The 23307-nt window shown below is 35.9% G+C and overlaps 1 protein-coding gene across 2 annotated transcripts in view; it reads right to left on the bottom strand.

Moving 5' to 3' along the window:
* Nucleotides 1–23307, bottom strand: part of RAB3C (RAB3C, member RAS oncogene family) — a 306210-nt gene that overhangs the window by 142906 nt on the left and 139997 nt on the right. For both annotated transcript variants that reach the window (XM_033179628.1, XM_033179627.1), the window contains exon 3: nucleotides 8326–8444. In XM_033179628.1, the coding sequence (XP_033035519.1) occupies nucleotides 8326–8444 (119 nt within the window). The remainder of the gene's footprint in view (nucleotides 1–8325; nucleotides 8445–23307) is intronic.

Below are 23307 nucleotides of genomic sequence, written 5' to 3'. Positions count from 1 at the left end.
TAACCCTGGGAGTGCTACGGGAGATGGGGGCTTATTTCATCCCTTTGTCTACGACTGTAAAAGACAGCTGTCCCTAAAGCGGCCATTTTAGAGGCCTCCCCTCAGGGACGCATTCTCTTTCTCAGGGATGTTCTTTGTTGAGAAAAAGAATTCAGCAATATTTCTCCTATTTGTTTTTGAAAGAAGAGAAATATGGCTCTGTTCCACCCAGTTCACTGGCAGTCAGAGTTTAAAGTTATCTCCCTTGTTCCCTGAACATTGCTGTTATCCTATTCTTTTTTCAAGGTGCCCAGGTTTCATATTGTTCAAACACACATGCTCTACAAACAATTTGTGCAGTTAACACGATCATCACAGGGTCCTGAGGCGACATACATCCTCCTTGGCTTACGAAGATGACAGGATTAAGAGATTAAAGACAGGCATAGGAAATCACAAGGGTATTGACTGGGGAGGTGATTAAGTGTCCATGAAGTCTTCGCAATTTATGTTCAGAGACTGCAGTAAAGACAGGTGTAGAAATTACAAAAGTATTAATTTGGAGAACTAATAAATGTCCATGAAATCTTCACAATTTATGTTCTTCTGCCATGGCTTCAGCCAGTCCCCCCGTTCGGGGTCCCCGACTTCCCACAACAAAACTGCAGATTTAAGCAAATAGATACCTGGCAAATTAGCCTAGTTAAGGACCACGATGACACACATTTTTACATGGACAAGTCTGAAGCACATCATAAGCATCATTGCAGCTTCCAGTATGATTGTTTATAGCCATCTAACATCCCTGTGATTTTTATAAAACACTCCAATTAATTAAGATAACCTCACTAGGTCTGTTTTCTATGTAGTTTTACTCACTCATTCCATGAATATTGAGGAGCCACTAAGTGCCAGGCACTAGAGTAGGCACGGGGATGTAAAAGTGGGGAAGATAAAGAGACTCTTTATCTTCAAGGAAGTTAGAATCCAGCAGGAAAAAAAGATAACCAAATAAGCAGTTTAGGACATTGTAAGATATACTAGGTAGTATTGTCTCTAGAAATCACTACATAAGCAACTAAACTACTCTGGGATTACGAAAAGCTTCTCAGAAGAAATGAGAATCTAGCTAAAATCTGAATGATGAGAATAAATTAGCTTGATCTAGGTGAAAGTTGGAGGAATATGGTTTGTTATGAAAGGCAGAGCCCAGGGGAAGAGAGATGCAGAGGTATGAGAAGTTCAAGGGACTGAAAGAAGTTCAGAAACTAGAAAGAATTGAGCAAATATATTAATATAAGGTCAGCATCTGGTTTCCAAAATATTGGATGGAATATAAGCACCTGAAGTCTTCCTCAGAGAGCATAATTTTACATATCAAACTGCCTATCCAGCTCCTATCAAAGGCATAAAGTACAAAAGCGACATTAAGAGAAGATAGTCTAGGTAGTATGTAATCCATTCATATCCTTGAGTGGTTACCATTCAGTTCTTGGATCATTTGAGACCACAAGAACTCTATGTGCTTGGATTATATTTGCCCAGCCACTCACAGAGGCCTTCACTGAAGGTGCTCAAATATTCTGTCTTCTTTAAGACATAAAAAAACAAGTCTCACAGCCTTTTTAGTACTAGTTATAAAAGCTATTGTTAACATAAACCCAAAGTGCCCCAAATAAAAAGCATTTCCATCCAAATTCAACAAAAACTTTTTTGAAGTTTCTTATTGCCCTGTAAGATTGGTATTTTTTTTTCTCCTTTCCTTTAATGAAATCTATATAATATATCATGTTTAATAAGTAAAATATATAAAAAATATTTTTTGGCCTTGGTTATTACCTTGGTTTACAGCAATCTCATAACCAAATTGTATTTCAAGCATAGTAACTGTTTTGACCCTTTGGATTTTCATAAGCTTTGAAATTCTCTATAAGACACCTTTTATGCAGCCCCTCAGATCTTCCCAGACTCACCTGTCTGAAGGGCTCTTGGCCACTTGTTCATTCCTTCTGCTAACCACTTCTGCAAGGGCTCTTCTGGACTATCACCTATGTTATGACACAGGCACAGCCCAAAGCAGCTCATCTCAGGCCAATGCCACAGACCCCTTGCCTCCCACAGTGAAGTTTCCCTCCTGCTACTGAGCCATAAGTCACCCATACATGTGTAACTGGGAAGTGTGGAAGAGGTAAAGTCCCAGAAGTGAACATCGGACCAATAGAAGAGAAGAGCTAATGGGTCAGTTCTTCCTTTCTTCTACCAGATAGTCTGTCCTGAGATGCATTATTCATAAGGCACCTCTGAAGGCATTCCTGTGTGATCAATGGTCAGTTATACTTGCTACCAAGTAGATATCAGTTTTCAAATCCCAACCCCCTCCATGTTTGTTCTCTCTCTTCCCTGATGCTCCCTTTCTCCTCACTCTTGCTTCCAGGCACCATATGTCCCAATAACCTATTAGTACATAAAGCTTTTTCTTCTCTGTTTCAAGAGAATGACAGCTACAACCATCATCCTGATTCTTGGGAGTTACTCTCTACTCATATTTTACTAACCACAGTGTATGCATTTTTTTGTGTTGAGTTTCTCACATTCTTTTTGAAAATTTATAGATTCTAAATAAATTCTAAATAGGCTCACAGTCCGCTTAATTTTGTATTAATTTTACAGAACTGGGGAATTTGGCCAAAGAGGATAATTTAACTCCTTAAATAAAATTCCATTGGAAAATTCAAAGCACAGTCTAATGTGTTTTCATAAAAGAGATAGCTTCCATTTCCTCAAAATAATCTGTTAGCTTGCTGCTTGCTACTCTCCCTAAATCTCCATGCTTGCTGATATGGTTTGGTTGTGTCTCCACCCAAATCTCACCTTGCATTATAATAATTCCCAGGTGTCATGGGAGGAACCTGGTGGGAGGTAACTGAATCATGGGGCAGGTTTTTTCCCATGCTGTTCTTGTGATAGTAAGTCTCATAAGATCTGATGGTTTTATAAAGGGCAGTTCCCTTGAACATGCTCTCTTTCCTGCTGCCATGTAAGATGTGTTTTTGCTCTTCCTTCTCCTTCTGCCATGACTGTGAGGCTTCCCTGGCCATGTGGAACTGTGAGTCAATTAAATCTCTTTCCTTTATAAATTACCCAGTCTTGGCTGTCTTTATTATCAGCTTGAAAACAGATTAATACACTTGCCTTCTCCTTAACAGACCAGAATTTGTGTGTAATAAAATGTTTTTTTTTTAAAAAGGGAACTTTAATTCTTTCTGTATAGTAAGATAGTTTTAGGATTCTGGAGAAATCACAGTCAGCAAGCTTTTTATTTCTTTCTGAATAATCAAAGTGCATTTTGTTGGGAAGAGTAGCTGAAACTTTAGCTGCAGTTCAGCTTTAATTAATTTCTCTTTTTGCTAGATACGTTTTTCTGTATTTTTTAATACACTTAAGATCAGCACTTGGAGACCAGTAATTTAAAGAATGTGTTTCTTCTTGCTTATTTCTTTCAGAATACCTTATTTCTTGTTGTAGAAGGCCATCACTGAATATCAGCAAGCTTCCTCACCCACAACCACCATTCAATTATACTGTACATGTAAAGCAAGTTTTAGTAGCTGCACTGGAATGGTTTTCCTCAAAGGGCTTTTTTCTTTTATTATACAATTCTGTTTTTATTACTTAAACATTTCTTAAGATTTCTGATTTTTTTTTTTACTTTTGAAATTAATAATAATTCTTAAAATATCCATTTTGTGCTAGTTATTTGTCAAACAGGAAATACAGATAAATAAGATAGTCTTTCCCTACAAATAGTTTATCATCTAGTAGGAACCTAAGACAAGTATACACTTAAGAAAAACAAAAAGTTAAATATAATTGGTGCCATAGCGGCAATACACATACAATCTTAAATCTATTGTTGAGGGGAAGAATAGAACCATTAATTCCTGGCTATGTCAGTTTGAAGTAATTTCTATATTTTTTGCTGGGAAATCAGGATGTAATTCTGTTTAGTACTTTAGATCATCCGTTCAAAATATATATAGGATTAATATAGTATATGTACATGTGTATATATATAATATATAAATATATAAATATAAAATACAATATTTTGTGTGTGTATATATGTACATACACACAATGTACATTACGTAACATATATTGTGTGTATGTGTATGTATATTATATATAAAACATATATGATACACATAATGTATATTTTATTGTATATAATAAAATGTTATAAAATGGAAGGACATTCTGCCACGCTACAATATGGATGAAACTTGAGGACCGTATGTTAAGTAAAATAAGCCAGTCACTAAAAGACAAATACTGCATGATTCCACTTATATGAGCTACTTAAAGTAGTTAAAATCACAGAGACAGAAAGCAGGTTGGTGTTTGCTGAGGGGTGCAGGGAGAGAGTGATGGGGAGTTACCGTTTAAATATAAGTTTTGCAAGATGATAAGAATTCTGGAGATGGATGGTGGTGATGGTTGAATGTATTTAATACTACTGAAGTATATACAGAAAAAATGGTTAAGACAGTAAATTTTACGTTATATTTTACCACAATAAAGAAATGAGAAAAAATAAGAGTGTATATATTGTATTATATTGTATTCTATAATGGGGAAAATGATTAATGAAAATATAATGAAGCCGGCGGGGCGCGGTGGCTCAAGCCTGTAATCCCAGCACTTTGGGAGGCCGAGACGGGCGGATCCCGAGGTCAGGAGATCGAGACCATCCTGGCTAACACGGTGAAACCCCGTCTCTACTAAAAAATACAAAAAACTAGCCGGGCGAGGTGGCGGGTACCTGTAATCCCAGCTACTCGGGAGGCTGAGGCGGGAGAATGGCGTGAACCTGGGAGGCGGAGTTTGCAGTGAGCTGAGATCTGGCCACTGCACTCCAGCCTGGGAGACAGAGCCAGACTCCGTCTCAAAAAAAAAAAAAAAGAGAAAATATAATGAAATAATAGCAGAATCTGCTAGGTCTTCTGTGATCTTCGGAAAGTGCTAGGGTAGTGTGGGTGCAGAGATGAGGGTGTGGCTAGTATTGTCCGCTGTGAATAAAGGTGGAAGGGGGTAGGAAAAGGGGTAGAGATACCTTTTAAAGCTTTGTAAAAGAGCCTTGAAAAGTAAATAGACTTTTTAAAGATAACAGAGAAAGTATTTCAGGCAGAGAAACAGAGGTAGTAAAAGGATGGAGTTTAGGTAAACAGAAAATTTCTGTTTAGATGAAACATAGAGCAAATGGAAGAGAGTGGTAGGGGATGATGTCAGTGAAAGAGATACTTGGAGGTTTCACTGTCCACTATGTTGGCGAGTTTGGATTTCATTATAAATCAATGGTCTTAGCCAGAAATGAGCTTCAGAATCACTTGTGGAGCCTTGAAAAATTCATATGTCCATGTATCTCATGGGAGATACGGTTTAGTAGATCCAGAGTGGAGCCTGGGCTTGTATATGTTGTCAAAGCTCTACAGGTGATTAACATGTGCTCTCAGAATCACTACTGTACATAATAAGATATTACTGGAAGTTTTATTTTTAGCGCCTGAGATGTACTAAGGTTTACTTATGTAGTTCTGATGACAATCAGATGGATGACCTGGAGAGGGTGGAACTTGAGATAAGGACATAAGATAAAAGACTCCTAAATGAATGGTTTGGATTAAGATACTGGCAATAGGAAGAAAAAAGAGCAATAGATTGGAGAGGCATTTAGAAAGTCAAAATGACTGAACTTGGTGGTCAATGAGATTCTATTCGTAAAAGAGGAAGAAATAAAAGACAGTGCTCACATTTCTACATCAGATAACTGGGTGATGGTGGATCTATTAACTGAGATAGTAAATGCTGGCATAGGTACTAAATGCTATGTCTGACAGATTGGCTGTCAAAGAGTTAGGTGCTCAATGAGTGCTTGTTGAATGAATTTAAAAACCCTAATAAATCAAGTGATCATATAATTTTGGATGAAAAAAAGGGTTTGTTTCTAGAAGGGGTTTTTGTTGGTTTTTGACAAATCTATATGCCTTGGGGCAGATGGAGTAGCAGATTGAGGAAAGAGACATGCAAAGCAGAGAAAAAAAGGATAGAAGAAAAGAAGCACAAATGTTGGAAAGTTTAAGCTGGGCTCCAGAAACAATGAATGGTTTTGTTTGCTTCTAGAATAGTAAGAAATGAAGCCATGAAGATATAGCGGCACCAATATGTATGTCTGAAAGTCAGGCTGAGGAAGTTTTAATTAATTCAGCAGGCATTGATGAGGCAGGACTTTTGGGCAGAGGTCTTCCTGTTTTTAAGATCTTGTTCTTTTGGAAAACTTAAAAGAGCACTTCTGACCTGGGACTCCTGGATCTCAACATTTTCAGACAGAAAGTAGTCAAGGTTAAAATTACCATATTATATAGCAATAGGTGTTTTAGGCTATATGTGACAATTAACTAGATATCATAACACTCTTAATTGAACCAACCTTTTTGTCACTAACTTGAATGCTACTTTTATCATAAACTATATCCTCATATAGATTTGTGCTTCTCTCTGGATTTTCTATTTCATATCATTTTGTACAAAATCTGCTGTATTTAATTGAGATTGCCTTGAGTTTATAAATTAATTTGAGAAAAACTGGCATTTTTACAATATTCAGTTTACTAAAAAGAATAGTTATTTAAGCTTTCTTAAAAATAATATAAAAAGATAGTTATTTAAGCTTTCTTCTGTATTCCTCAGTGGAAGATAATTATTTTTTCATATATATCTTAAACTTGTCTTTTTAATTTATAACCCTGTATTTCTCTCTTGAATTGCTATCGCCAATAGTATTATTTCTTGCATTGTAACTGTGTGTGTGTGTGTGTGGGTAAATAAGAAGTCTTCCTAGATGAACAATTAAAATAGAAAAAAAAAGCAAATGGAAATATTTTTAATAGCATCTGACCCTCATTGAACTGATATATATACGTAAAAAACATTTTGGATAATATTATCATAGAAAACAAACAAAAAAAGAATGCTTCTGTTAGGCCGGGCGCGGTGGCTCAAGCCTGTAATTCCAGCACTTTGGGAGGCTGAGATGGGCGGATCACGAGGTCAGGAGATCGAGACCATCCTGGCTAACACAGTGAAACCCCGTCTCTACTAAAAATACAAAAAACTAGCCGGGTGAGGTGGCGGCGCCTGTAGTCCCAGCTACTCGGGAGGCTGAGGCAGGAGCATGGCGTGAACCCGGGAGGCGGAGCTTGCAGTGAGCTGAGATCTGGCCACTGCACTCCAGCCTGGGTGACAGAGCGAGACTCTGTCTCAAAAAAAAAAAAAAAAAAAAAAAAGAATGCTTCTGTTTTGCCTACGTATTGTCAAAGTTTTCCTTACATAAGATAATCTGTGATTATATTTACAGTTATAGCGTGGTATTTCTTCAGTCAGTCCTAGTCATCACCAGTGGGCGCTCCATTTTGGGAGCTCCATTTCCCTCCTAATGTCATACAAAGCCCTACCTAGATTCTTGCTCTTTCCACAGAAAAACTGCCCTCTTTAGCCCTGTGCTTGAGCTCATAACCCTTCTCCTTGGCTTTTCAGTGTCTCCTCTCAAGGTGCTGGTGGGACAGAATGCAGGATACTGTAGCCATAGGAATAAACCCTCACTGTAAACATTCATCAGGGTCAGAAGTATTTTCAGATAGTTTGATGCAGCTGTGAGTCAGAAATGGTTTTGGTTTTATCTTATCCTTTATCTCAGTCCTTCAAAATTTTTCAATTTGAATAACCTGTTTAACAAATCTTTTAAATGAGGGGTCCATAAACATCTTTCCATAAATGGCCAGATCGGAAATATTTCAGGCATTACCAGCAATATGGTTTCTGTTGCAACTACTTAACTCTGCTGTGGTGGTGTTAAGGCAGTCAAAGACAACAATGACGGGGGTGTATTCCAATAAAAGTTGATTTACTAAACAAGCAGTGGGCCAGATTTGGCCCATGAGCCATAGTTTCTCGATCCCTATTTTAGATCAGTAAACTTCCAAACTATTCATTATTTATATTTTAAAAAATCAAAAGCAATGCACTAGTTTCCATGGAAGCAATGATGACAAAATGCAAAGTACTGGAAATGAACAAACTGCAGAAAAATCATCAGAATGACTTATTATCAATCCCTAAATAATGCTTCTGTGCATAAACAGCATTTGTTTTTAAATGAAGCACAAGTGGGATTGTAGTATAATGTAAACACATATATTACATTGCGGTATGGTCACTGCTTTGGGGAGAAAGAAGGAGTTGACTGGAGAACCATTATTATCAGCAATAAGAGTATTTGCTCTAACTTACCAATCTTGTACTGCATTGAAGGATTCTTCATTTGTAATGTCATACATTAAAATGAAGCCCATGGCTCCACGATAATAGGCTGTGGTGATAGTCCTGTATCTTTCCTGGCCTGCTGTGTCCTAAAGAATAAAAAAAAATGATAATCTCTCAGAAATAAGGCAATACATTTTTGGGAAATGATTAATAATTCCAAAAAGAGTCACAATAGAGTCTAAAGTGTACTCATTGTGTATAGCTTTTTTAGTCTTCTTTCCCCTAATGATTTTTCAAAATGATTTTTTTTACTGATACATAATAGATGTAGATATTTTCAGGGTACATGTAATAATTTAATATATTTATACAATTTTTAAAGATCAAATCAGTATAATTAGGATATACAACACTTTAAATATTTGTCTTTTCTCTATGCAGAAACATTCAAATTATTCACTCCTAGCTACTTTAAAACATACAATCAATTATTGTAAATTATAGTCATACTACTGATTTATCAAACACTACATCTTATTTCTTCTACCAAACTCTATATTTGTACTTCAAATGATCAAATCTAAAAAGTATTGGTGTTCAAAAGAGTTGAGCAGGAGCAAGGCATAGAAAACTTATTTAAAGAAATAATAAGAGAAAACTTTCCAAAGCTTGAGAAAGAGATAAATAACCAGATGTAGTAAGGTGAGGGAATACCAAACAGATTTGACCCAAATAAGACTACCCAAGGCATGTAATAGCCAGACTCTCAAAGGTGAAGGACAAATGGAGAATCCTAAAAGCAGCAAGTACAAAGAAGCAAATAACATATAAAGGAGCTCCAATTTGTCTGACCACAGGTTTCTCAGTGAAAACCATAAAGGCCAGGAGAGAGTGGGACTGCATTTTCAAAGTGCTGAAAAAACCTGCCATCCAAGAATAATATATCCAGCAAAAATATCCTTTATCTATGAAGGAGATAAAGTCTTTCTCAGGCAAACAAAAACTGAGAAAATTCACCACCACCACACTCATCTACAAATGTTAAAGGGAATTCTTCAATTTGAAAACACATTCCATTAATATGCAAAAAGAAGACACTTGAAGGTATAAAACCCACTGGTAAAATTAAGCGCATAGACAAACCAACAATACTCTATAATTGTGGTAGCAATCCCCTCATAACTCTAGTATGAAGCCCAAAAGACACATCTATCAAAACAACAATAGTTACAACAATCTGTTAAGAGATAGGCCATATAAAGATATGTAAATTGTAATAATAAAAAGTCAGAATGTGGGAGGATGGAGTTAAAGTGCAGAGGGTTTTTTTTTTTAATGTTTTTCTTTGTTTCTATTCTTTTCTTTGTGATCTAGGATAAGTTGCTACCTCTTTTAAACCACTTTTATGTCCTAATGATTTTTATATGGCAGTTCTGCAATATTCTGAAAAACTCTTTTTTTGGTAAAGAACCCGCTGAAAGTACCTTCGACATTTGTCTACTTCCATTAAGCGGCATCTGACTACAGAAAACAAACAAACAAAAAGATCATATTTATTTACAATCTGAGCTTTTTATTGTCGTTTAAGATCAGAGGAGTATATTAGCTCCACCACTATGCATTTGTCTATCTACTAAGTACAAGCCACTGTGGGGAAAAAAGGAAGTTTATAAAAAGGTCCCTGTTTTTAAGAAGCTTGCAATTCAGTCTTGGTTTATTCAATTTTAAAATGGGAATAAAATACCTGCTTTGTATGTATGTTTGAGTCAGACAGATCCGGATTTGAGGGCCGTCTCTCCCATTAGATAGCTGAGGAATGTGGCCAAGTTACTGAACCTCTGTAAACCAAATCCTTCTAACATTTAGCACGCTTGTTAGGGTTCCATGAAGTAATTCACATAAAGTGCTTCCCACAGAGAGCAGCACACAAAAATTTGTCAATAAATGGCAAGTACTAGCTTTTATTCCTTAGATTCAGGACAGCAAGGTTAATATAAGATAGAGATAGGAGCTTACAAGTACAGAAGTTTGACACTTGCAAAAGAGATGGCATATAACAGTTAAATTTGGGAATCAGAGGCAGATACATCACCAAAATGGACCTGTATATATCACATATACCTTATGGTGTAGCTAGAGTAAATGTTCCTCAACTCAAACTCCCTCCTCAGGACCTGGGGCATCACTTGTAATTCAAATGATCTTCAGTTTCTTTGCCACTTTCCCTGGAGATTGGCGTCTAACTTCTCTTTCCTAGTTATCTTTAGATGCTTAGCACTTTGGACAGAAATGTTATATTCTTTTTGACATCAATCTGTGCTCTCTTATCCCAGAGATGCCTCCTTTGGATGCAGAGTGCATCCCAGCTACCCCTAAGATTTAACAGGCCTTGGAGGCAAAACTAATGTGTTGCACACAGGAACAGCTTCGTTTACCATCAAAATGAAATTAATGTCTCATAAGGTCACTATTGGGAAGGACTCATGTTGAATTTGCTGTTCTTCACCCATAGGTATGTACCTGCTTAGATGCTTACACCCCACCATGAACAGCAGTGTGAAACTAAAGATTGCCTACAACTCTTTCCCAATTTGTGTTATATCCTATTTGACTCCTGAAAGTTTAGAGAAGAGTGATCAAAGGAGGCTGGGAATCAGTGAATGATTCTGGAAGAATGTAGGGTATAAAATGGAACTGAAAATTAGCCAAGAGTATGAATTTTTATGAAGCCAACAATTCTACTCTTGGAGCAGGGGTAAGGCCGACCTGACTATAAAGTATTTATTTGGTAATTTTACAGAAAATAAAGTTTCAAAAGTAGGATGAAAACAGATTATAGTACTCAAAATAGTAGAAATAATGTAAAACAGGTGAGGAAGATCTTTCAGAACATACTATCAATGGCAGAAAACAAAAAAAAGAAAGTAGATTTCACCACATGAAAATCTGTCAATCCCTTAAATATAAAAAAAGTAAAATTAAAACGATAGAACATCAAATGATAAATTGGGAAGTGTATTTGCTTTAGACCAGAGAGATCAAAGGTTAATATATTTAATATGTAAAATGGTACCAAGACATCACTAAAAATGTTAAATATTCTAATAGTAAAAATTATTTATGAAAAGGCATATAAATGACTAATGAATTAATAAAAAGAATCGAATCCCAGCCATAATAATAAAAATGCAATGCTGCATAATTGCATGACTATATGATAGAAATTACTTGGCCACTATTTGAATATTTTATTGTACTTTGCTTACTATTTTATAAATATTTTAAAATAAAAATGTAGATGCTAAGGATAAACATAGATGTCGTAAAGTGTAGCTCATTGGGACAAATATACAAATTAGGCAGAAAGAAGCAAATCTTGAACTTATTTGGATATTCTTATATATTCATTGGATTTAATTCAATTAGCAGTATATCCAACTGTGAAAGAAAGAAGAAAATTAGATAACATAGATAAAATACCAGACTCAAACTTCAAGACTGTTTAAAATGCAAAGAATAAGCAAAGCTTTTGTGACATGTGTAAGCTTTCTGGGGGAGCCTAACTAGTTATAACTAGTCTATTTTAAAAATTTCCCATATTTGGCTTGGGTTCATATTTTCCAGAACATATTATCTATAAATGTAATTTACCATTTTTATTTTGCCTATTTTAAAGTAACTTTAAACGGCTTTCTTTTTCTCTTGGTCACACTTTTTTTTTTGGCATTGATTACAAAGCATTCTTACAGGTTGGAACCCCATGCCTGCTGCCTTCTCTGCACTGCAATAGACAGCTTCTCCCTAATTTCTCAGTAGGGGAAAACAACCTGTCTACCAAGACACTGCTAAAAGGTGACGCAGACCTTTTCTGTCAAGCATGTTTTCAGCACAGACACTGAGTAATGTTGTGTTGGAAAACTGACTTTATCTCTCTCTTCCTTCTTGACCTCTTCCAGTGATGCTGTCCCCTTTTCATAAGATGTTAATTTCATTTTGACAGTAAAGAAACTTGTTCTATTGTTATAAAATGCATCAATTTCATATTGTGGGTATATTTAATCTTTGAGAGAGAAGAAATCAAGTCACCATTATATTCTGATTGAAATGCTACAGGAAACTGTTAGAAACCACAGGGTTGAATAGCCATTATGCATCAAAATCAAAAAAGAGAGAGGGAAAAACCAGCTTTCAAGAAAAAAAAAAAAAAATAGAAGCTTTCAGTAGTACTTGAGTCACGGCAAGGGGCAAGATCTTCATGATTTGAACCCAGAAATACAATCTAATTGGTAATATTTATCATTTAAAAGCTCTCAGGGAGAATAAGAAATTGCACAAGCAGGGAAAGTATAGTAAGAAATAAAATGAGAAAATTTATTCTCCAAATATAGAGAATAAAAGTAAGCTAATAAACAGACATCAAGCTGACTTTGTTTTGGCTTTGAAAACAATTTCAGGATTACAAACTCATTAGCATTTTCTTCCGTTATATCAGGAAAAAAGGAACTGGGAAAAACACTTCATTATAATTGACATTTACTAATGATGGAAGAAGTTTACATCTGAAAGAAAAAAACATTTTATAATGTGAAGTGCCACTAATGTAATTAAACTTGAACAGTCTCAGGTAACTGACTAAAATGGTATTTCTCCCCAATTTGCCCAGGTAGCTGGCTCAAAATCCTGGCTTTGTGTTGTTCCTCTCCCTAGCTGACACTAATAACTGGTAATACTTGATTTTCCATAAATGTAGGCTTCTGGTGACTGAAAAACATAACTGGAAATATCAGAGAGAAAATTAGGGATAAAAATGTGATTGAAAAATAAAAACTTTCTTCCATGAGTGATAGCTTTCATTTTCCTTTAAAAAAAAAAAAAAAATCATTTCAGTTAGCTTAAATATCTTGATTTCCCAATCATGTTTTTAGGAGAATTTTGGCATTAATGGCAAGTTTGATTAACAAATACTTGAATATCTGTCAAGAAAAATCTATAAAATGGGAAACATTCACAGCTTGATAAGTAGTAGCTTAAAACTTTTTCGGTTTGAATTTTGGCACTCTGTTTCTGCCTTAGAATTTTGTTTTCTAATGAAATCTTTCTTTTTTAAAACTGTATGTACTGAATTCTTAAAACCTTCTAAGGTCATGCAGAAATAACATTCAGTTTTAAAATTGAGGAAATAGCAGTCATTGGTAAGGTAGGAGTTGTACTGTAATTTGTTTTTTGTTTTAGTGGTTACTTCTCTTTGTATTTAATTAAAGGGAAAATGGGAGTAACTGTTAGTAAAGAAATATAACTCAAATAATATAACCACGATCAAAATACATTTATTGGATACCTAGACAGAGAAAAATAGATCAAAGGACAGACAATCCTGATACATGATAGAGTAGACAATTTTATAGGTGTTAATTGTTTAACAAAAGTACTTTATTTAAGCTATAGAAAAGAATATGTGATAACCCAAAAGGGGAAGTCAAAAGAAATGGGGGATGGGAACAGTGTAATCCAGGACAAAAAAAAACATGCTTTGCCTAATGAGTTTCCAAATGGACATAAAGAAGTAAAATAGAATAAATACTTAGTCATTGAGCACTCAAGCAAGTGGGGATCTCTTAATTCATACCTAGTTACCTTTTGCCCAAAGAAACTGTTTTGAATCATTAAAGACAGATTAAATTATGCTCGTTATAGTTTAATGTTAACACTGATTGATTCATTCAATAAACATTTAGTGAACACCTATTACAAGTTAGGAACTATGATAGGTATATATTAAACTTATTTTACCTATTCTAATCATATTTGTACATTTTAAAATTCTACACATTGAGAGCATTTCATTAGGAACACCATATTCTCTGTATATTTACAAAAATTTAAAGTTGAATGGAAAGAAAAAATGAGAGTAACTATTAGTAATGAAACATAACGCAAATAATATCACCATTTATTTTCCTAAAGAACTAGACAGCATAGCAATTTAAATTGTAATAGAGACAATTTATTTAGTGTCAAAATCCCTCGATTTAGTTTCTGCTGTTGGCTGTATTGTCTCCCAGAAAGATACATTGAATTTCTCACCCCGGAACCTATGAATGTGACCTTATTTAGAAAAAGGGTCATTGCAGGTGTAACCAAGTTAAATGAGGTCTTCTTTTTTAAAATTATTTCAGTAGGTTTTTGGGAAACAGGTAGTGTTTGGTTACATGAATTAAGTTGTTTAGTGGTTATTTCTGAGATTTTGGTTCACCCGTCACCCGAGCAGCATACCCTGTACCCACTGGGTAGGTCACTTTGGATTAAAATGGGCCCTAATCTTTATATACCTAACACTTTAGAGACATAACACTCAGAGGAGAAAGCTATGTAAAGGGAGAGGCAGAGACTGGCCTGATGAATCTATAAGATAAGGACTGCCAAGAATTGAACTCTTCCCTAGAGCCTTAGAGACAACATGGCACTGCTGACACCTTAATTTAGAACTTCCAGCCTCTGGAACTGTGAGACAATAAATTTCTGCTTTGTTAAGCCACCCAATTTGTGCCTCTTTGTTACATTAGCCCTAGGAAACTAGCACAGTCACTGACCCCACTTTGCAATCTTCATGATCAGACTGAAGGCAATATAAATCTCAGAGCTACCCACACACACTGTTTAGTACTTTACAGAAGAAAAAACTACAGAAAATTCAAGGTGGTCTATGGAGAAGTCAAACATAGTCTCACTGTGTGAATTCAGGAAAGATGTTATGCTAAAATCCACTACCATATTCTACATTTAACTTACATCAAATGAACCTCTTCAAAAAAGTTGGTTTGATATACCTTGTTACTTTAAAAACTAGGTATCTATTTCTCCATCTCTTATTCTAATATATGTCCTATTAGAAGGACACTGCAATGTTGCTTGATGTGACAAAAATTATATATTAGTTTCTGTTGGAATTTCATCCCAAAATGATTGAGATACTGTTCCACGAAAATGTAAAGTCATGATGTATATACCGAGACAACTCCCGCAAACAACAGAAACAACAGAATTTCAATTATTACACACCATGTTGTTTGTATAATGTCATTAATACTTGCCCCCAAGTTGCACTTTTAGAAATTTCCATAAATAGGCACAAAACAGTATTGAATTTGTCTTTTAAAAATGTAACAAAAATAGGAAGCTTAAATATTTTATGCTTTCTTGTTGCATATTTATTTTTGGAATGAAATAGCAACTTTTTCCTTAGAGCAGTTAATCTTCCATTAAAACAAAATTTACAAACCAGTTTTCCCAACTGATCTTGTGCAGTCAGCCTGGCTTCATTTATGCACATTCAGTTATACAAGCATCTGTGAAACAAGCCCACATTTTAGAAGAGTACTAATAAACCAGCCGCTAAATAGTTCTTCAATCGGTTTAACTCCCTACTCATTGTCCTTTGTCCATCCTTTTCACACCAGTAGATTTTATTGATCAGATTTTTCTTGTCATGATGTTTAGTTTTGTAATACCAAAAACATTCATTTTACAATGGCATCCACTTCTAAGTAAAACCTAATAGAATAAGCCTGAGGCAGAAGGATAAAACCTGACCTATTATTTCATGGCAGTGTTACCATGGCAATTCATCTTTCCTGGAAGAGAGGAAAAGCCATAGATAGCTTTTTTTATAGGGGGCCTTTGACTTCATTGTCAGTAATACCGTGACATATCTACCAATTGTATGTTTCTGCTCATGAAAGTTGGAGATGGTTTTCAGTAAACACTATTTAAACACTCAGAACTCTCTTCAAGACCTTAATAAAATTTACAACCGAAAGTATATAAAGGCATCTTTAGTTATTTTATTTCAGTGCTTGTTTGCTAAGAATGTTTAACACAAAGGCAGGAGAAGACACCATTTTTGCTCTCCTTCTAATTAATCTTTTTGACATACTTCTTCCCAGCGGGATTTTGATTACACTCAATTTTTTCAAAACCTGCAGGATAAATACATAAATTCAGGCAGCTTACAGCTCATAGTCAAGGTTGAGAATTGTTTTTCTTCACAGAACACAATAAGAAACGCTGCATAAGATCAAATGCATTGCGTTTTAAAGGATAACAGGCTTTTGAATGGGACTTTTACTATTGCCCTAAAATAGGCAACTAAGACTCAAACCAGACTCTTTATAAACGGTTGGGCACTTTCATACACACAAAGCCATGTGCCGATTGGGCTCATTGAATAGTATCTGCTTAAACAATGGAATTTTGATCTGCTTTTGTGCAAGAGTACTTGATACCTGGAGAGAGATAGCAGGGTTGAGGAAGGGGAGGCAGTGGAGAAGCCTGATTTCTCACAGGTTAGCATGACTAGATTATGTGAGTTTCCCATGGATCAGTAAACACTACAGCAGGTAGCCGCACTTGAGACATTTTGCCATTAAGCCATCTCCAAGAGAGCTGTCTCCTGGATGAGGTGTGGAGAGCTATGATGTATATTAACAGGGGCAGAAGGGAGCTGAAGAAATTTTAAAGGAGAAGGAATATGAGCAACTCTTCCATGTCACAGCACTATGTGGCGAGAGAGCCCTAACAGGCTCCCTGAAGGTCCTCCATAAGGGAACCAGCATTCAGATATCTGTCACACGGAAGCTTGTCCAGTGGGTGGCAGGACAGGCTTCACTGAAGAAGCCAAGAAAGAATTGTAATTGCACATCAGGTTATGTGCAGTCATCTGCCCTCTCTTCATCTCCCAGCTCTTCTTCATCCCTGATTTTGAAACAGCAAGAACTACAAAAAGAAGGGACAGAAAGGGAGGATCAAACTGCTCTTTTGATTGTACTACCAGTCCCTGGGAATGTAGTCAGATTTATGGTAAGGGAAGAATATTATTGTTAAACTGGATACGACAATTTTGCCTTTTTAAACTGGGCTCAACAGTACTGAGATTTCTTTCTGTCTTAATAATCAACTTTTCTAAAAGCAGTTTTAGTTTCAAAGCAAAACTGAACAAGTACAGAGATATCTCATAAACACCCTAGCCCCACACATGCATAGCTCCTCCACTATCAATGCCCCCCATCAAAGTGGTGCATTTGTTACAACTGATGAACCTACATTATCACCCAAAGTCCATAGTTTACATTAGGGTTCCCTCATGGTGCTTTACATCCTGTGGTTTTGCAGAAATTTGTAATGACATGAATCCACAATTATAGGATCATATAGAGTAGTTTCACTGCCCTAAAAGTCCTCTGTGTTCTGCCTGAGTTGAGTTTTTTGTCTGTTTGTTTGTTTTTTAATAAGAGAACAAGGACTGGAAATACTATGAGATCTGTTCAAGTCATGGTTTGGGGATGAGTATAGGTGACTGGGCAGAGCATGATCAAAAACAGGGTTTAGATAAAATTAATATCAAAGTACACCACAAGTTTAGGCTTTTTTACCTATCTAACTACCAATAAAGTATTACAAAAATAACATCAAGAATGTAGACTTAAACAGACTTAAATGTAGACTTAACAATTCCATTATTACATATATGCACATTCATATATATCATGCCATTTATTTATTCGGAAGTAGTAGACTATTTTTTAGATGATGAAACTGAGAAATAAAGAGGTGAGGTGCCAGTTCTAAGTTACAGTGCTGGGAAGTGACACAGGTCATACCAAAGACCAGCTTTTCTCAAATATCCAAAGTCTAGTCCTCTTTCTGAGTATTAAGTTGAATAGTGAGGAATTTAGGTTATAGTTTTTTTACTCTGGATCCCTATTTGATGTTATCATCTTGCTTTTGAACCTTTGTTCATGTATATGCTTTAGATATTTTTCAGCTTCGTTATTTCAAACCCCATTCATTTTTCAACCAGTTGTAGCTGTGTCCAGTGCTAAGACTCTACTGAAATTGTTCATGCTAAAATAATCAATGACCTCATCACTGCCATATCCAGCAGTTTAACTTTTAGTTCTCATTTTACTTGTCCATGCTAAAACACATGGTATAGATGATACCCCTTATTTCTTTAAATTAACTCTTCCAGGGCATGACTCTCTCCTGATTCTTTAGTCTCTTTAAGTTTTCTCCTTCACTTGGCAAGCTCCTCTTCCTGATTGGCAAGCTTTGCTTTCTGCTCACCTCTTAAAGGTGCTATACAGGCTTCTGATCTTCATTCTGTCTCATCGTCTTCTATGATGTTACCAGATACTACACTGTCTTCACAGTTTCAAATGTAATCCATAAACATAATAGCTCCACTTACTAGGAAACCTTGATTACACTTCTGTATTCCAGAACCATATTTTAATCATGGGATACACAGATATCTCAAATTTAACTTGTGCAAAAAACTAAAGTCAATGAAATTCTCCAAAATCTACTGTGTCACCAGCACTTAAAATCTTTAATCACAACATCAAAACTCACAAATTTTAACAAGCTGAAAATGTTCAACCTATCCAATATTCTTCCTCTTTCTTCATTAATTCCCGTGCATACTTTTAAAGATGTAATTAGACAAGAAATTATCTTTGCTTAAGCTTAGGTCAAGGCAAAAGAAAAAAAAAAATCACCTAAGATTTTTCTTTATTGCAACATTTTTATTCTCATCACCAGTCACAGGCTTGTCTACCCTCTAGGAGAAAAAGTACTTTTAGTCCTGGAGACAAGGCTAGTAGTATCTTCAGAAAGAAAAAAAAAAAAAAGATGCACAGGAAACTCAGCCTGTGGAATTAAATACATTTTTGTGGGAAAGAAGACAAAAGTATAATTTAATAGATCATACAGTATTAGAAGTCAGGAAACCTGGGTTCTGGTTGAATCTCTGGTAATTGTTAGAAAAGTCACCTTGGTTATCTCATTGGCCTCTGTAGGCTTTGATTTTCTCATTTACAAATGAGAAACTACATTTTCTAAGTACTTTTCAGCTCTAAATTAAAATATATTTTTCTTTCTCATGGTATTTTTGATATAGTGGATCAGAATACTTTTTTTTTTTTTTTTTTTTTGAGACGGAGTCTCGGCTCTGCCGTCCAGGCTGGAGTGCAGTGGCCGGATCTCAGCTCACTGCAAGCTCCGCCTCCCGAGTTTACGCCATTCTCCTGCCTTAGCCTCCCGAGTAGCTGGGACTACAGGCGCCTGTCACCTCGTGCGGCTAGTTTTTTGTATTTTTTAGTAGAGACGGGGTTTCACTGTGTTAGCCAGGATGGTCTCGATCTCTGACCTCGTGATCCACCTGTCTTGGCCTCCCAAAGTGCTGGGATCACAGGCTTTTATCAGGAAATTGGCCCATTAATATTTTCTATAATAACCACTATATTTATTTGTATATTTATTATATTATTCTATGACATTTGACCTGATTATATTATGCTTCTTTTTTTCACATCCTGCTTTCTCTTTGGTTGAAAATTTTCTATTTTGTCTAATCTCATGCATCTCTTTATTAATTTGGAAGTTATGCCTATAATAAAGTGATTATCAAAATGTTAAAATTTATATTTAAAATAAGCAATCAATATCTTTAACTTCATTTTCCAAAATTCAAATACTTGGAATAATTTTTCAGTCGTCCATTCCTATCTTAAATCATAATGTTGTACAATGTTCTATATTTTAAACTACCTTGATTTTTTACTCCTTAAGTCAGGCACTTTTTAACACAGACATTATTTATTTGTATTTATCCACATATTTTCCAGTTTCTCTGCTCACAAGTTTTTCTTGCATCTCAAATTGTCCCTTCTTGTTTTTGAAGTGCACTTTTTTAGAAATCTCATTGGGGAAGGTCTGCCGGTAACAAATACTTCTTTTGTATGCCCAAATATACTTTTGTTTAACCCTTATTTATGAATAATCTTTGGCTGGGTATATAATTCTAGTTATAGTCTATCTTCACTTGATCACATTATTCCATTGTCTTGAGGCTTCAGTTGATACCACTGAAAAGTCTGCTGTAAGTCTAATTATTGTTCCATTTTAATCACTATCTTTATTGCAATAAAGACCCATGACCTCCATTACCATCCATACTACCATTCACCTCTTGTTCAAAACCATGCTATGTCTTCCCATTGGCTAGGAAATAAAGTCCAAGTTTCTTAGGCTCTTTTTCATTTGTCCCCAACATATGAACTATCTTTACTCTGAAGCTACTTTTAGGAGTTTCCTTTCATCTTTGGTATTCTGTAGTTTCACTGTGATGTGGCTACATTTACATTCCTTTTACATGTGCTGCTGGGGGAATCACTGTGCTTCCCAATTTTGAGGATTATTGTCTTTTTTTTTTTTTTTTTTTTTTGAGGCGGAGTCTCGCTCTGTCGCCCGGACTGGAGTGCAGTGGCCAGATCTCAGCTCACTGCAAGCTCCGCCTCCCGGGTTTACGCCATTCTCCTGCCTCAGCCTCCTGAGTAGCTGGGACTACAGGCGCCCGCCACCTCGCCCGGCTAGTTTTTATATTTTTAGTAGAGATGGGGTTTCACCGTGTTAGCCAGGATGGTCTCGATCTCCTGACCTCGTGATCCGCCCATCTCGGCCTCCCAAAGTGCTGGGATTACAGGATTATTGTCTTATAACAATTCTAGAAGAAAATTTCAGTTATTAACCCTTCAAGCTACTTTAACTTCATTTTAAAAATGTGTTTATTTTAGAATTCCAACTATACGTAAGTAGACAGGGTAACCATACGTCCTAGTTTGCCCAAGAATGTCCTGGTTTATGCCTGTGTTTTATCAATGAATACTTAATTAATTGTTGGCTCAAAAGTCCTCTAGAACCTGTTTAGTTCAAGTTTAAAGCCAGGTGACAGTTTATCAAGCAAGTTCATAATTTCTGATGTATTTTAAAGATTCTTGTTATATTACCATTGTCAATTCTAAAGAGTTGAAGAATATTTGCAAAAGTTCTAAAGGTCAGCTGATTTACACACTGTAAACATGTTCATTTTAAAATAAAACCAGTGAGTTTGCCTCTAAAATAAGAATATTTCCCTGCCATGTGCAGTTCTTGCCCTGATTCTCACCAGCTTTCTTTAGTTACCTATTTTGAAAAGTGACTGTGTTACTCATGTAGGTCAAGATCACAGGCTGGTATCTGCTTCACAGAAGTCCTCTGTTTGATTAACATTATGTTTAAAATTCCTTAAGCTAACATTTTAAAATGTGAATTTTTTTACACAAAAGCCCAGATTTCTAATTTGTTTTGAAAAATTTCAAGAGATGGTAAAAATGGTGCCTGCATTGCTGTGTGGCCATGGAGTACTACAACTAGTAGCAGCTGCCACTTTTGTACTCTTATCTGGCTGTCTTTATGCTGACTGGCCCTGAGGTATTGAAGTTTAGAGATGACCCCACTACCTCCATCACCATTTGTACTACCACTCACTCCTGTTCAAACACAGTCTATGTCTTCCTACTGGTCATAGAATAAAGTCCAAATTTCTTAGGCTACTTTTTATTTGGCCCCAAGGTCACTATCCAATTTTATATTTACATTTATACTTTGTATGTGTGTTTATTCTTTTGTTTTTGATCCCTTCATGTCAGAATTTGGCCATGTTTCCCAGCCTGTCCCTAAGTTTTCTTATCTTTGTCTTCTTCATTGACTATACTCCTCTCACCCAATTGGCCTTGTGTTTTCATGTTCAAAAGAACCCACATATATCTTCAAAAACAAAAATAAAAATATTCTTGGTCAGGCATGGTGGCTTATGCCTATAATCCCAGCACTTTGGAGGCTGAGATGGGTGGATCACTGGAGGTCAGGAGTTCGAGATCAGCCTGGCTAACATGGTGAAACCCTGTCTCTACTAAAAATACAAAAATTAGCTGGACATCATGGTGCATGCTTGTAATCCCAGCTACTTGGGAGGCTGAGGCAGGAGAATCACTTGAATCCGGGAGGCAGAGGTTGAAGTGAGCTGAGATCGCTCCACTGCACTCCAGCCTGGGTAACAGAGCGAGATTCTGTCTCAAGAAAAAAAAAAAAAAAAATCTATCAAATGGCTATTTTTTTTTAATTTTTGTAGACAATTTTAAACCAATAATAAAACTAGTTACTAACTTGTCCCAGACAATTTAGTGCCTAGGCGAAATTGATGTTTGGACTCAAAATTGATACAAAGCAAAAATTACATTGTTTACTCAGTATTCTTAACCTAACTTCTTAATGAAAACCAACCAAACATTGAATATCTATATTCCTAGCATTGTGTGGTGTACTGAGAAAAATACAAAGTAAACGTCTACAAGATACAACCTTGAAATCAGAAAATTTGTATTTCCCATAAACTGGCAAAATGAAGTACATAAAGCAATCTGAGAGTCTGGTTGTGTGTGAAGTGTTTATTGTATGATGTAAGTGCTAGAGAAATCAGAGGAGAAACAAATCAATGTGAGCTGAAGTAAGCTCCAGGAACGGGTAAGGTTGGTGCAGGTTCCCAGTGTGCATACTAATGCTAAATAAGTGAGACTCCCTCTGCTTTTGTATTCAGTAACAGCAATGTGTGGCATAAAGAAAGGGCTTTGGAGTTAGAACACCTGGGTTCCTACCCTGGTTCTAAGACTCATATGCAGAGTTTCTTCAGAAATATCATCTAACCTCTCTGTGCATGTTTCCTGATTTCCAAAATGAAATCAATACCTAATAGTGAGTTGAAATGCAAGCCATAAATGAGAAAAGTTCTCTGTAAAGTATGAAATGCTAGAGGCAGCATCATCATTATTGATTGTGCTAATAAGAGTAAAAAATCGAAGCGAGCCTGTCAGATCCCAAAAGAAAGTGTCCGTTAAGATAAAATTGGATTGCTCAGTGGAACATTGTTTCTTGCTCATCCTACTCCCAGGGGAGAAGAGAAAATAAAGATATTTGTCCTTCAGGATCAGCCAGAATCCACATGTTCTCATTTTCTCTCTCCATGCCTCCTTACATAAAAGGAGAATAGAATGCAAAGATGAAATACGCAATTAAATTCTTATCATGACTATCATCTGATTATGCTTGCTGATTTCTTTAAGGTCTTCTGCACAT

The sequence above is a fragment of the Trachypithecus francoisi genome, unplaced genomic scaffold (assembly GCF_009764315.1).
Source record: "Trachypithecus francoisi isolate TF-2019V2 unplaced genomic scaffold, Tfra_2.0 Lachesis_group2, whole genome shotgun sequence".
NCBI lineage: Eukaryota > Metazoa > Chordata > Mammalia > Primates > Cercopithecidae > Trachypithecus > Trachypithecus francoisi.
The sequence above is the reverse complement of the archived record's forward strand: the minus strand, read 5'-3'. Positions and strand labels throughout refer to the sequence as shown.